Source organism: Xenopus tropicalis, chromosome 4, assembly GCF_000004195.4.
Source record: "Xenopus tropicalis strain Nigerian chromosome 4, UCB_Xtro_10.0, whole genome shotgun sequence".
NCBI lineage: Eukaryota > Metazoa > Chordata > Amphibia > Anura > Pipidae > Xenopus > Xenopus tropicalis.
In genome coordinates, this window is record NC_030680.2 from 26,667,340 (window position 1) to 26,681,313 (window position 13,974).

Sequence of the window (13,974 nt, forward strand, 5' to 3'; positions counted from 1 at the left end):
ATATATAGCATGAAATAATCCATGGCCGGCACACCCTTAAAATTCAAAAAAAATTTTTATTGAAAACTCATTGTTTAAAAACCAACGTTTCGGTCCTCATTAGGACCTTTATCCTTGATAAAGGTCCTAATGAGGACCGAAACGTTGGTTTTTAAACAATGAGTTTTCAATAAAAAATTTTTTTGAATTTTAAGGGTGTGCCGGCCATGGATTATTTCATGCTAAATACTCAGATTTTGGCTGTGCACCCCACAGAATACTAAAAGCTTTGGAGTGCAGACACCATCAGGACTGATATATATATATATATATATATATAAAATCTGTGGCATCTATGACAATGTAATCAGGATGGAGTGTGGTGATCCCAGAAGCATGTGCAAATATTCTGTATGTGTGACAAAATCTAATAAATATATTTTCCTTCAAGCCTAGTTATTATACAGCTTTGTAAACTTGATGGAGGAACATGGAAATATAATTAGCCTTTAATCTTCTTCATGTTATAAAGCAAATTTACTCAGCATAGGTCAGTGGAAAAGGTTTCATGCTTTGTTTGCATAAGATGTTGTTTATAGAAATTGGTAAATACTGCTTTGAACTTATTACGAAATAAGGAGTCAGAGAGTTACGGTACATATACAATAATGTTTCCAATGACATAAGCAAGCATGTGGAGATGTTAATAGTGTCTGGAATCCCCCAGACCAGATAAAGGAAATAGGCTGGTTAAATATAAAATTTGTATACTTGTCCGGATTACGGACATGGTATTTGGCAAAAAAGTAACCTATACACATATATTGATAAAATGAACGGTTTCATGAAATGCAATCATGGAACTCAAGCTGTTGCATCCCTTTCTTTACCCGGTTCTTTGCAGTGCTGAACTATGCACTTTACTACAAGCATTAGCTGATCAGCTTCATTTCTTCAAATTCTTTTTTTCAATATTTTACAATATATACAGAGATACAGGTTTGTTGTAAAAAGTATTTATTTCTTGAGTATGAATTGCCTTCGATAGTGATGGGCGAAATAATTCAGCAGCCATGGATTTGTGGCGAATTTACATATTTCGCCATTGGCGGATTTTTTTGCGAAATCGGTGACTAGATTTGCAGTGGGGAAAATGCAGGCGTGACAAAAAAATTGTTGCCCGCATCGAGAAAAAATTGGTGTTGACGAAAAAAAATTGCACATCAAAAAAATGTTGTTCTAACGTGCATCAATTTTTTTGTCACGTGACATTTTCGCTGATTCAGCGAAGTGAAACGGGATAGATTCGCTTATCACTAGTCTTCAGTCTTTGTGCTTTGCCAACAGAATATTAGCGCACAGTTATGAAAAACTGCAATCATGTGCAGCAGGTTTTAAGCTTTGCAGTGTCAGGGATATAAACTGGATATTCTACTGGTACAAAGATACATGCCAATTTGGCCTTCCACTACTGCCTAAAGAACGAGGTCAATTTGGATCCCAGTTAGGGTTGCCACCTCTGCTGGCCTTCTTAGCGGGGCAGGGTGCGGGGATGATGTCATTGGGACGGGGAAGAGTTGGGGTTGTGATGTCACGTGGCAGGGAAGAGGCGGGGCTATTACACACCTATCAGTGATTGGCCAATCACTGTGTCACCGTGACCTGGACAGCCCTTCTGAAAGCCAGGTGGGTAAGTTACTAAACTGTGTCCACATTCCAGCAAATGTTTAAGGAGGGGAAATGTCTGTATAAATGTCTGCTGGTTTACACATTATTAAACTATATCATCCCTTTCAGGCAAATGCTGCTTTGAACTTCTCAAGGCACAATAGTATGGACAGAAATTTCACGCTGTTTCTTCAGTATGCCCCTCCAGCTGTGACGTGGTATCGAACCATGAAATAGCCAAAGACATATCAAAACTAGTGATGAGCAAATTTTTTTGGCAGGCATGGATTTGCAGCAATACCATTGGCGAATTGTTTCACGAAAGTTCTGAGAAAATTCTCTGCAGAAAAATTAGTTGTGCATCCAAAAAAGTTGCGGTCGCGTAAAAAAAAGTGGCGCAAGACAAAAAAGTTGCGCGACAAACGCATTTCACAAATTTTTCTGCAATTCACTCATCACTATTCAAAATTATTACATGGAATAATATCCTTAATCATTAGTATTTTGTCAGCTACCTAGCCCTAACTTTGATTAAACTTGTCTAATATTGAAGCATTCCTTACATCCAAACCTCTGTCTTTAGGCCCAGGTAATTCTGGTTATCTTTAATTATGCTCTTTTCTTCACTCCTCATAAAAAAATCAATGAAAAAATCATGTAATTTCATCAAGTATGAAATTCTTTACAGAAGATGCAACTAAAATTTACAGACACATCCTGTCAAATCTGAATTTAAAAAATGCGATGGAATAAAACCATAAAAAAAAACCCTCAAATACCTGGAATTTGTGGTTTACTCAACATTTTTAATGGGTTACAAAAAGTTTGGAATAATCAAAATCAAGAAATAGTTAAATTTTGCATAGGACAGCTCCCATTGACATAGATTCGCTGCAAATTTATGCATTTCGCCATTGGCTTTTTTTTTTGCAAAATGGGCGCAAAAAATTGTGCGAGTCAATAAATTGCTGCCCACGGCAAAAAAATTTAACAAATTGTCATAAAGCGATGTGTAATAATTTGGAAAAAAATTTTTCAAGCACACCCAAATCTTTTTTTACTGCAATTTGCAAAAAAAAAAAAAAAAACATTTGCGAAAAAATATGCACTGTGCAAATTTTATAAGTGACCCCCAGTGGCTTTGCAAATTTTGGGTGAAACAGATTAGTTAATCACTATTTTCTGTTAAGCTGTTAGAATCAGATATTGAATTCAACGTGCCTTTAAAAAGAATGATAATTGGTTTTGCAAAATTCATAATTCTGTAAACTAAAAGATAAAATATTAGCACAGAGTGGTTTTGTGGAAGAGAAAACCTTATTTCTAGTGATGAACTAATCTGTCCCATTTTGCTTCGCCGACATTGCGCGTCAAAAAAATTGCTGTGTACATCAAAAAATTAAGTATTTTGTGCATCATTTTATTGATGCACGCAACATTTTTTTTTTGCCGCAAGTGATATTTTTTTTTTGCACTGCAGAGAATTTTTCGGCAGCGAATTTTATTGCCCATTTCACAAAACAATTTGCCAAAGCTGAAACACGGAAATACACCACAAATCCACGCCTGCCAAATTATTTCGCCCATTACTATTCCTAATCAGTAGCTCATAGAATTTAATGTATCAAAGTGTGAAGTATGCATTATGTACATATTTTATACATATTTTGTAATTTCATACAGTAAATCTAGCTCCTGGCTATTCATAAATGACAGCATGGATCACTAGAAATTACTGTTGCACTTTACGCCTTTATTGATACTTTAAATATAAAGTTTTCTGCTTGACTTATCTTTACGTTATTCTGTATTATTTTCTCTTTTTTATCTGTGGGAAATTTCTTGTTAAAGTAAAGTACAGGCAATAACCATGAAGCAAACATCCTGGATCAGATTTGTTACATGTCAAAGATGAAAAAGTTGGTCCTAATCAATTCCACCCATAAGTCTTCCTTGAGATGCATGTATATAAAGGCTCACCAGAAACAAGGAGAGCAGCAGCTCCCTTAAGTTGTCCTTTACCCCATCCTGTTCTTTGTCACTGGACAGAAGGAAAAAATGGGGACATGGAGGAGAATGATGTTGAGAATATGTACTCTCCTTATTGGGCTTACCAATTTCCATATCCAAGGTAAGCAGCTTTCTCTAATATTTATTATGTGACTTTGAAGGAGAACTATAGTAGATACAAACATTTACTAGAATCTTCTTCTCTTGGGAATTTTAAACTTTCTACAAAGTCAATTAGAAATGCTGGGTGACTCTTCATGAATCCTCATCAATTCATGTCTAGATCTATATACAGGCTTGGAACATCATTTTTGGTGGTAACAATAGTTTCTATTTAAAAAAAACTTAAGCGTTTCAGGATGGAACCCATAAAGGGAGCAAAGTTATAATAAATATGGAAAATGTTTAACTGTTGATAGTCTATCTATATTTATTAGTTTTAGATATCTTATGCATAGAATTGATTTAATCTACCTGTTCTCTTATAATAAAAAAAAGGTTATTTATAAAAATGATTTTCTAATGATATTTATAAATTTAATATTTCTGGAGTATTATTCTCCAATGTCATTTAATCATTACTTCCAGTGGATTCCTAGATACTGTTGGAGTGTTTTAATTTAATATGCTCTTATATTATGGATATTATCTATGGCTCAATTATACAAAAAAGATCAAGGGACCCATTTACAAACACAAGAAAAAAATCTTGAATATTTCAAGATCTATTATTCTTCAAACTGGCTAAATATCTGAATCTGACAATTCACCAGTAGCGATGAGTAAATCTGTCCCTGGTTCACTTCGCCGAAAAATTTGCGAATCTTTGAAAAGATTTACGAAACACTGAACATGACAATTTTTTGCTGTTATCAAATTTTTTTTTGACGCACATGACAATTTTCTGACGTGCAGTACATTTTTTCCGTCTGTTTCACAAAACAATCTGCCAATGGCAAAACGCAGAAATTCACCACAAATGCCTGGTGACAAATTTTGCTTATCACTATTCACCAGTAGTGATGGGTGAAATTTAGTGAAACAGGCAAAAAAATTCACTGCGTAAAAACTTGCCACACGACAAAATGTTGGCTCCCGAGCATAAAAAAAATGGAGCATGGTAAAAAAAAATTACGCATGCAACAATTTTTTAATGACGCACAACTTTTTTGCCTTTTTTGTGGATTATTTGCCGTTTCGCAAATCTTTTGGCAAAGCGAAAAGGGACAAATTCTCTCATCCCTATTCACCAGCTAAAACTTGCCAAGATCATGTAGAAGTCAATGACAGATGTTCCTTCTCTTCCCTGGAGGATCCTTCTTTTGCTTCAAAACGTCAGAGGTTTCTGAATTTTGATTTTGGTTTTTTTTTTGTGTGACAATTCAAAAAAAGTAGAGGTTCCGTTGCGACGATTTGAAAAATTTAAATTTTTGCAACTTCTCTGCAACTTTTGCCATCACAGACTTTTTCAATTCAGCCTTTTAAGTAAATGTCACAGGTTTGTCAAAAAGAGTTTTTTTTTTAAAAATTTTAAAATAAAAAAAATGAGAAATGTTAGAATGTTTGTAAATCTGCCCCTAAGTGTGAATCCTCTTTAAAGAAAAGTTTTTTTTTTTTTTTAAATGTACAGAATATAAATAAAATCTAGCACTTTTGTTATAAAATGATGTTTTTCTCTATCTTTTACAGCTCAGTTATTATCTTGGAAACCAGAGGAAAGTCCTTTTGGTAAATATATATTTATATATATTTTTGTTGGAAAAAAGCCTATTAACTGGTTTCATATTAAGGTGATAACACTTTTAATACTGTGATTTTGCTACCTACGCAAAATACTCATATGACTACAGATCTGAAAAGCATGGTGTTTTGTCTCTAGGCGCTATCCCAGATAACTGCAAATGAATCACTCTCATAGAGATAATATGGGGTGATTATCTGTATTTTCTATGCCCTTCTCTCTTTTAGTACAGGTTCTCATGTCAGAACTCCCTGAAAGGTCTATAAGTTCCAAACACAAATACTTTCTAGGCAGTATCTGAAATTAAAAGTGAAGTCACAAGCTGTCTGTATAATTAACTGGTCCTTAACAAAGACTCCAGCTGGGCTATAGGCATAACACCCATCAATAGTAAGTGTACAGGTATGGGATCCATTATCAGGAAACGCATTATCCAGAAAGTTCCGAATTATTGGAAGGCCATCTCCCATAGACTCCATTATAAGCAAATAATTATAATTTTTAAAAATTATTTCCTTTTTCTCTGTAATAATAAAACAGTACCTTGTACTTGATCCCAACTAAGATATAATTACCCCTTATTGGGGGCAGAACAGCCCTATTGGGTTTATTTAATGGTTAAATGATTCCCTTTTCTCTGTAATAATAAAACAGTACCATGTACTTGATCCCAACTAAGATATAATTAATCTTTATTGGAAAACCCCAAGTCCAGAGAATTCTGGATAATGGGTCCCATAGATGTACTAAAAATTATGTACAGTAATCCAATCCCATATCAAGGTCACTACTAAATATTCTGTGTTGTTATAAAAAATAAGTACTGTTGGTTTCTTTTCCATGAATGACAAATGCATAATTTGCTATAATCATTTTCAACAGATCCCAAGGTGACATTATATGGACAAAGTTTAGCTCCAACAGAAAAAAGTAAGTCAATATGAGCAGATGTAATTAACAATGGTGAAGGAACTAGTAGGCAACTTGTGGTTCTTTTGTTTTAGCTACACAAACCAGCACCTAAATATTAGCAAATGCTGAGATACTGGTCTAAACATTTTGCTTGTTTAAATAGTGGATTAAGTTGTACATTGTAGTCAGAACTGACTTTGCATATTACAGTGTCCAACAATTAACCAGTTAAGATTTTCCAATAAGGTACAATGAGCTGACGATGCATTTCATGTACTATTTTATCTGACTGTGTAAGTACAGAACTTCATAGACCCTGGAAGACCCAACTATTTATTAAATCAGTTCCCTTTGGCGAATATTGTGATATGATTTTAAATTGATTGTATTATATCTATACAGTAAAATGATAATCCTTGTAAAAACTCTTTAAATTGCAGATTATATAGATATGCACAATGGACATGTCTGCAGCAGCTGGGGAAACTCTCACTTTAGGACATTTGATGGTGACATTTTCCAGTTTAGCGGGTCTTGCAACTACGTGTTTGCCAAACACTGTGGAAGCACTTACGAAGACTTCACTATTCAGATCAGACGTTCTGTGGTCGAAAAGATTCCTGTTCTTACGCAGATTAGTATGAAACTTGATGGTGTTTCTCTTGTGCTTGGGAACGGGCAGATAACAGTTAATGAAGAAAAGTGAGTAACCAGTTAATCCCTTTTAAATCTATTCTGGTGATTCTTAATACCTGGTCATTCAACTTAATTGAAAAGTAAACATAATTTCAAGCAACTTTGCATTTTATTTCAAATAAAAAAGATGCAGCCTTTTCATGATTTTTAATGTTTTAATATGGCTTGGAACAATTCTTTAAGTCCCGCCCCCTGATCTCCTGCTGATCTGAGGGGATTATAGGCAGATAGGGGGTGTTCTTTTTTCCCATAAAAGTGATCAACGCACCAGAGGCCCCCCCTGAAGCAGCGTAGGTGGTTTTTCACGGTGGGGGCAGTGAGGTTGGGGAATGCCCTTCCAGAGATGACTCTGTTAATGCCTATAAGAGGGGCTTGGATGAGTTCTTGAACAAGCATAATATCCAAGGCTATTGTGATACTAATATCTACAGTTAGTATTAATGTTTGTATATATAGTTTATGTATGTGAGTGTATAGATTGGTAAGTATAGGTTGTGTGTGGTGGGTTTACTTGGAAGGGTTAAACTTCATGGACCCTGGTCTTTTTTCAACCCTATGTAATTATGTAACTATGGCTGACTACTTTGAGACTCACATAAAATGTGACAGCAGTCGTCCGTCCTCAGCCTGCCTTCAGCCTGCATCCACCAAATCCCACAATTCCCTGCACATGTGATGTCAATTAGGAAAGGAACATCACAGTGCAATGGTGTGTATGGAGACTATGATCAGCATTAGTGTTTTCATCTTATTTTTGCCAATGTAAAACAAGATATCTCTTTAAATTGCACTGAGAAAAGGATTATTTCAGATACATGTTTCTATTTAAGGGAAACATAACAATAATTATAGTCTAAAACACCTGCCTTTGAATACATAGAGTGATTTAAAAATAATTTAGTTATTACGACATTTGTCTGAACTTGCATAATATTGTTTTTTACAGGGTGGAAATTCCATATAGCTTTTCTGGTATCAAGATAGGTAGGAATGGCCTCTACATCACAGTTGTCTCCAAAGTGGGCCTGCAAGTTATGTGGAATGAAGAGGATGCTATCATGGTAAATTCGAATTGCTTTTTGTCAACCGTGCAACTCTAGGCAGTGTCAATCAGTTGGGGTAATTTACATCATGGAAGGCAGAGTGCAAAGTGTCAAAAATTGGTCCAACCCTCTCATTCTTTTACACTTTGCAGCCTTTCATCCATTCTATTAGGGCTGCTACAAGCCTTTGTGCTCCATTTTGGAGCATAGACCTGCAACTACTCCCATGAATACATCACTGCCTGTATTCAGCAGTTGTTGTTGGAGTTGTTTCCTATGGAGCAAAGGATCTTGCTAGGACACAATTACTCTTTCTAAGTTTAATACAGGGGGATCTTGTTACACATTTAATTGAAAAAGGCCAAACCTTTAGACTTGAGGAACAGAACTTTCCTTACAGCAACCCTAATGTTTCTTTATGGTTAAGACAGGGAGGTTTTGAAAAGTCCTGCTAGGTGATGTTGTATTAGCAGTCTCTGTTAGGGTTCCTGACCGCTCACTCTAAGGGGCAGATTCACTAACGTACGAATCTGAATCACAAAATCCAATCATTTCTGATGATCGAGAATGTCACGAAAATTCGTTTGAATATGAAAATGTCATACTTATGATCTGAAAGTTCCGAAATTTCATATTGAAATGATCGTTTAAATACAGCGATCCGATTTACGTATCACAATCCTCTGACTTTCTGACACAACAATGCATGATGTGGGAAGCTTTCCAAGCACTCAATGGCACTCTGCAAATCCAACCTGGCCAAAAGAAAGTCACGATACTGAAGCTTGAATGAATTCCGAAACTTTCATACTCGTTGCGTCAAATACGATTTTGTTGCACAAATTCTTGCCCAAATTGTCGCAAAGTACGGAAAAGTCGTGGAAATTAATGAAAAAGTTGCGGAAAATGCACACAGTGCTAAAAGTTAGAAGAAAATGTGAGTTTTTTTCTATCCGTAACCAATTGTACATTAGGACTTAGGTCCTAAGTGTAAGGACCTGTGGGAGCTCTCCTGCCAGGACAGGAGCATTCTGCGTACTTGCAAATACATAGGAGTGTATTATAACAAATAGAAAGAGACCACTGTAGTTTTAAGGATGGCCTTCAGACTGTCTCATCTACAGTAAGTTTTAAATATATTTGTAAATATATATTTATCTATACATATGTTTATGATAGGTCTGTGTATGTAGATTTATTGTTCATAAAAATCTGACATTTTGGTATGATTATCACCTCTAAACTATAATATACATATATTAATATATATATACTTATATCTATATTTCCCAGGGCGCTCAAGGGTACCACTAAATATTCCTTTCTTAAAGCACACATTATTAAAGCTACACAGTCTCCAATGATGCAATCTTTGCCCTGGATTCATTATTATCTCTATATGTGACATATTCATTTTTTTTTTAGTTGGAACTGGATAAGAAATATGCCAATAAAACCTGTGGTCTTTGTGGGGACTTCAACGGGATTCCAGTCTACAATGAGTTTATAATCAACAGTAAGAAAAGCATTTCTTTTATAAATAAAAGGGCAGATATAACATACAAGTAAAAAAAATTGAATAATTGGTTTTATTATTTATTTCAGATGTACAACTGACAGATGTCCAATATGGAAACATGCAAAAGCTTGATGGCCCCACAGAAACATGTGCAGACCTCCAGGCCACTCCTAAAGTGAATTGCACAGACTCTGTAAGTATCCCACATACATACAGTAATTTATGTAATCAACTGGTTTTAGTGATGAGTGAATGTTTTCACCTGGCATAGATTCGCAGCCAATTTACGCATTTCAGCATTAGCGAATTGTTTTGTGAAACAAAGAAAAAAAATTGCGCAACAAACCGAAACGGGACAGATTCGCTCATCACTAGTTATTTTTTAACAAGGAGCTGAACTACAACCAAATATTCAGTAAAATGTGTGGCTATGGTTGCTCTATATGAAAACATTATTCATCTGATGTTTTATATTTATTCTGAGGGCAATGTATCAGATTCATCAGGTATCGGGTCTTAAAAAAAACATTCACAGAAAAAAACACAACATGGCAGTGACTTTTTCAGCAATTGTGTTTTTTTTCCACTACCTTATTTAAGAATAATGATGAGTGAATCTGTCCCGTTTCACTTCACCATAAAATTTGCTAAAGGACAAGAAAATTTGCGAAGCCCGCGTCTTTTTTGATCGCCCATGTCTTTTTTTTTTGTCGCCCACGCTTTTTTGATGCGACCGGGCCCAATTTTGACACGACCACACCCAATTGGATGCGCAACAAATTTTTTGATGCGTGTCGAATTTTCATGGAAGCTTCATGAAACAGTTCGCCAATGGCGAAATGCGGAAATTCGCTGCAAATCCATGCCTGGCCATGCTCATCACTATTTAAGAAAAAAATGTGACAGAGAGGGGTCATTCTTTGTGGGTTTATTGTGCACTAATATTGTTCCAAAATATCCCTTTGCAAATTTCATTTCACAATTAGTGAAATCAGTTTAGCGAACATTTTTCCACCACCACGCGTCAAAAACGTCGCATGACAAATGCGTTTAGTATATTTTGCACTAATCTTTCCATTTTGTGAATTTTATGGTAAAGTGAAATGGAACAGATTCGCTCATCATTATACCTGAACAGGTTTGGGCTTACAGCCCAGAGATGCGAGGTACAATTCCAGCCAGGGCACTGTCTGCAAGGAATTTGTGTGTCTTGATTAACTGACTCCTGACAAAACTGACCATTAGTAGTGATGAGTGAATCTGTCCCATTTTGCGCCCTCGAAAAATTTGCGTATCTTTTCAAATGGCGAAAATGTTGTGCATAAAAAAAATTGTTGTGCGCAGCAAAAAAAATCTGTTTCATGAAACAATCCGCAAATGGTGAAACATGGAAATTTGTCGCAAATCCATACCTGCCAAATAATTTTGCCTATCACTAAATGAGTAGGGACAAGCTCCTCTTACTGAAGGGACTGATTTGAATGATATACAGTATAATGTCTTTGTAGAACTGTAAAACACGTTGGCACTTTATAAATAAAGGAAAATATGTTGTTGTTTTTTTGTTTCCAAACAGAGAAGCCTCTGTCAAATAGTGTTGACAAGTTCAGCATTTTCAAGCTGTAATTTCCTTGTGAATCCTTCTCAGTACATTGAGCTTTGTGTCCAGGACTTGTGTGAGTGTTCAGGTGACATCTTAGGTTTCTGCCTATGCAACACATTCGCTGAGTATTCCAGGCAGTGTAGCCATGCTGGAGGGCAACCATCCAACTGGAGAACTGAACAACTCTGCCGTAAGTGTGAACTATTATACTATTAAGCCATTTCAAATCCTATAAAAAAATAATTTTATTTATTAGCCTAGATTGTATGCAAACATTAACCATAAGAGATTTTGCAAAATACCGTCCCAATGATTATACAGGATGACACAACAAGGCAAAAAAAAAAAATTATGCTTATGACTGATAATATAATGGTTTTAAGAAATAGGAAGAAAAAACAAAAAAAAAAAACCAAGTGCAAAAAGTGAAAGTGATGTGTATATTCACTTAACAAGCCCAGAGAAAAGCTTAGCGTGTTTTGAGCCTACATGGTAACTAATCATAGGCCTATGATAAAGAGCCAGGAAGGCATGAAACTCATTAGGCATTGTGGACATGTTATTTAAATAAAAAAATATATACATTTGACGTTTTTAAGATTGCAAGTCCTATTTTTGTTTTTATGATGTTTCTCTGCCCTTAGCTGAAGGGTTAGGGCTTGGCACCCAAACTTAAAATATATAATGGTGAGTTCTGCTTTTCATTCAACTTGGGGTTTTGGTTTAGGCTGGATAGTGTCTATTCACTGAGTTCAAAGATATGATATGATTTGATATGATATTCTACCTGCAGGTCAAGTTTGTCTAAGCTGTGGGTCTGTAGAAATAAATACAAGTTGAGGTGTGCACAGAAAGCGTTATACACAAGTAAATTAAAAAAAAAACCTCCTATAATAACTATAGTGCACGTGAACTACAGCAAGCGTTTATAAATCATAATGAACCCACCAACAGTTTTGCAAAAAGTACAGGCAAAATGATATTCTTGGTCACCCAGCCTAAAAAAATGATTGTAAAATAAACTTTAAATAATGAGGCATTTACACATTCAGAATCTGTATTTGCATTTTTGCCTGTGACTGCATAAACTGCATGTCTGTCTGCCATAGTTTTTTTTTATGATATAATACATAACTATTTACATAGATGAAACAGTTAATTGTTTTTAAAATTCCAGCCATGAAATGCAGCTTTAACATGGAGTACAGTGAGTGTGGAAGCCCCTGCCCAAACACCTGTACCAACCCTTACCGGTCATCAGTATGTGACAGCAACTGTATAGATGGATGCTCCTGTCCTAAAGGTAATATCTTATTGCTGTTGTATAAACAGTACAATCAATTGAAAAAGTATTGTCTAGAACGGGGATTCCCATCCTTTCTTTACTTGCTACTACAGGTATTGGACCCCTTATCCGGAAACCCATTATCCAGAAAGCTCCGAATTACGGAAAGCCCGTCTCCCATAGACTCCATTTTAATCAAATAATTCAGAATTTTAAAACTGATTTCCTTTTTCTCTGTAATAACAAAACAGTACCTTGTAATTTATCCCAACTATGATATAATCAATCCTTATTAGATGCAAAACAATCCTATTGGGTTTAATTAATGTTTTATTGATTTTTTAGCAGACTTAAGGTATGGAGATCCAAATTACGGAAAGACCCCTTATCCGGAATACCCTTGGTCCCGAGCATTCTGGATAACAGGTCCTATACCTGTACAATCAAATGTAAAAAGACTTGGAGAGCAACACAAGCATCAGAAAAGTTCATGGAGGTGCCAAATAAGGGCTGTGATTGGCTATTAGGCAGCCTCTATGCAGGCAGCCTCTTTATTTGGAATTAAATCTTCTTTCTATTCAACTAAAACTTGCCACCAAGCCAGGAATAAAATAATAAGCACTTGCTTTGGGGGCACTGAGAGCAGCATATCCAAGGGGTTGAGGAGCAACATGTTGCTCACGAACCACTGGTTGGGGATCACTGGTCTAGAAGAATGCATGACTTCCAAATACGTGGAAATAATGAGTAATTTAAGTTACCTTTTGTTTTTGACTAAATGTTACTATTTTTATGTATGTGGTGGGCTTTCACATAATTGTGAAAATCCAATAGAAACATATATTGGTTAGATCCCTGTTTCTTAACTTTGGGTCCCATGATGTTGTTGGACAATCAGGTCCAGCATACTTCAGCTGTTAGTAATATGTTGAAGAATGCTGTTGAAACCCAGTAACAGTGGTGCAGATGGTCAATATGGAAGATCCAGGATGTCTCTATTCTCCATGAGTATGGATTCATCTGTCAACCTTAACGTACAAACAGCCTTACTTCTCAGTGCAATGTGGCCAGCCATTAATGACATAATTGGATACACATTCATTTCATACAAAAACTAGCCTGTATTTAGACAATTTAAGATATTTTCACATGGCTATAATAACTTTTATTTATTTTTTTTATATTGTTTATTTTATTTATATTTTTACATGATATCAACAGTAAATCTGGGGGAATACATATTATTTACATCAAGTAAATAACGTGTCAGTGTTTCAGTTCTGATTAGGGAATCTTTCTTAAGACTTACCTTGGCAAAACTGAAAAATCGACACAGTCATTTTTATTATCAATATTATTCTACTTTTTTGCATGGACTAATTGGTTTGTCATATAGGTAACACTTGGGGGCACATTTACTAAAATACGTTTTTTTTTCAAGCCTTCAAACGCTATATGGTATATATTTGTAATAACCTCGAAAATTTCTGTAGTTCTAAAATGTCTCGACAATGCTAT

The 13,974-nt window shown here is 35.4% G+C and overlaps 1 protein-coding gene across 1 annotated transcript in view; it reads left to right on the forward strand.

Moving 5' to 3' along the window:
- Positions 1 to 6,285: 6,285 nt before the first annotated feature.
- Positions 6,286 to 13,974, forward strand: part of LOC116410389 (mucin-5AC-like) — a 53,435-nt gene continuing 45,746 nt past the window's right edge. The window contains exons 1-7 of the mRNA XM_031900754.1: positions 6,286 to 6,328; positions 6,751 to 7,012; positions 7,953 to 8,067; positions 9,475 to 9,565; positions 9,655 to 9,761; positions 11,145 to 11,361; positions 12,349 to 12,474. Of these exons, the coding sequence (XP_031756614.1) occupies positions 6,762 to 7,012; positions 7,953 to 8,067; positions 9,475 to 9,565; positions 9,655 to 9,761; positions 11,145 to 11,361; positions 12,349 to 12,474 (907 nt within the window). The 5' untranslated portion in view covers positions 6,286 to 6,328; positions 6,751 to 6,761. The remainder of the gene's footprint in view (positions 6,329 to 6,750; positions 7,013 to 7,952; positions 8,068 to 9,474; positions 9,566 to 9,654; positions 9,762 to 11,144; positions 11,362 to 12,348; positions 12,475 to 13,974) is intronic.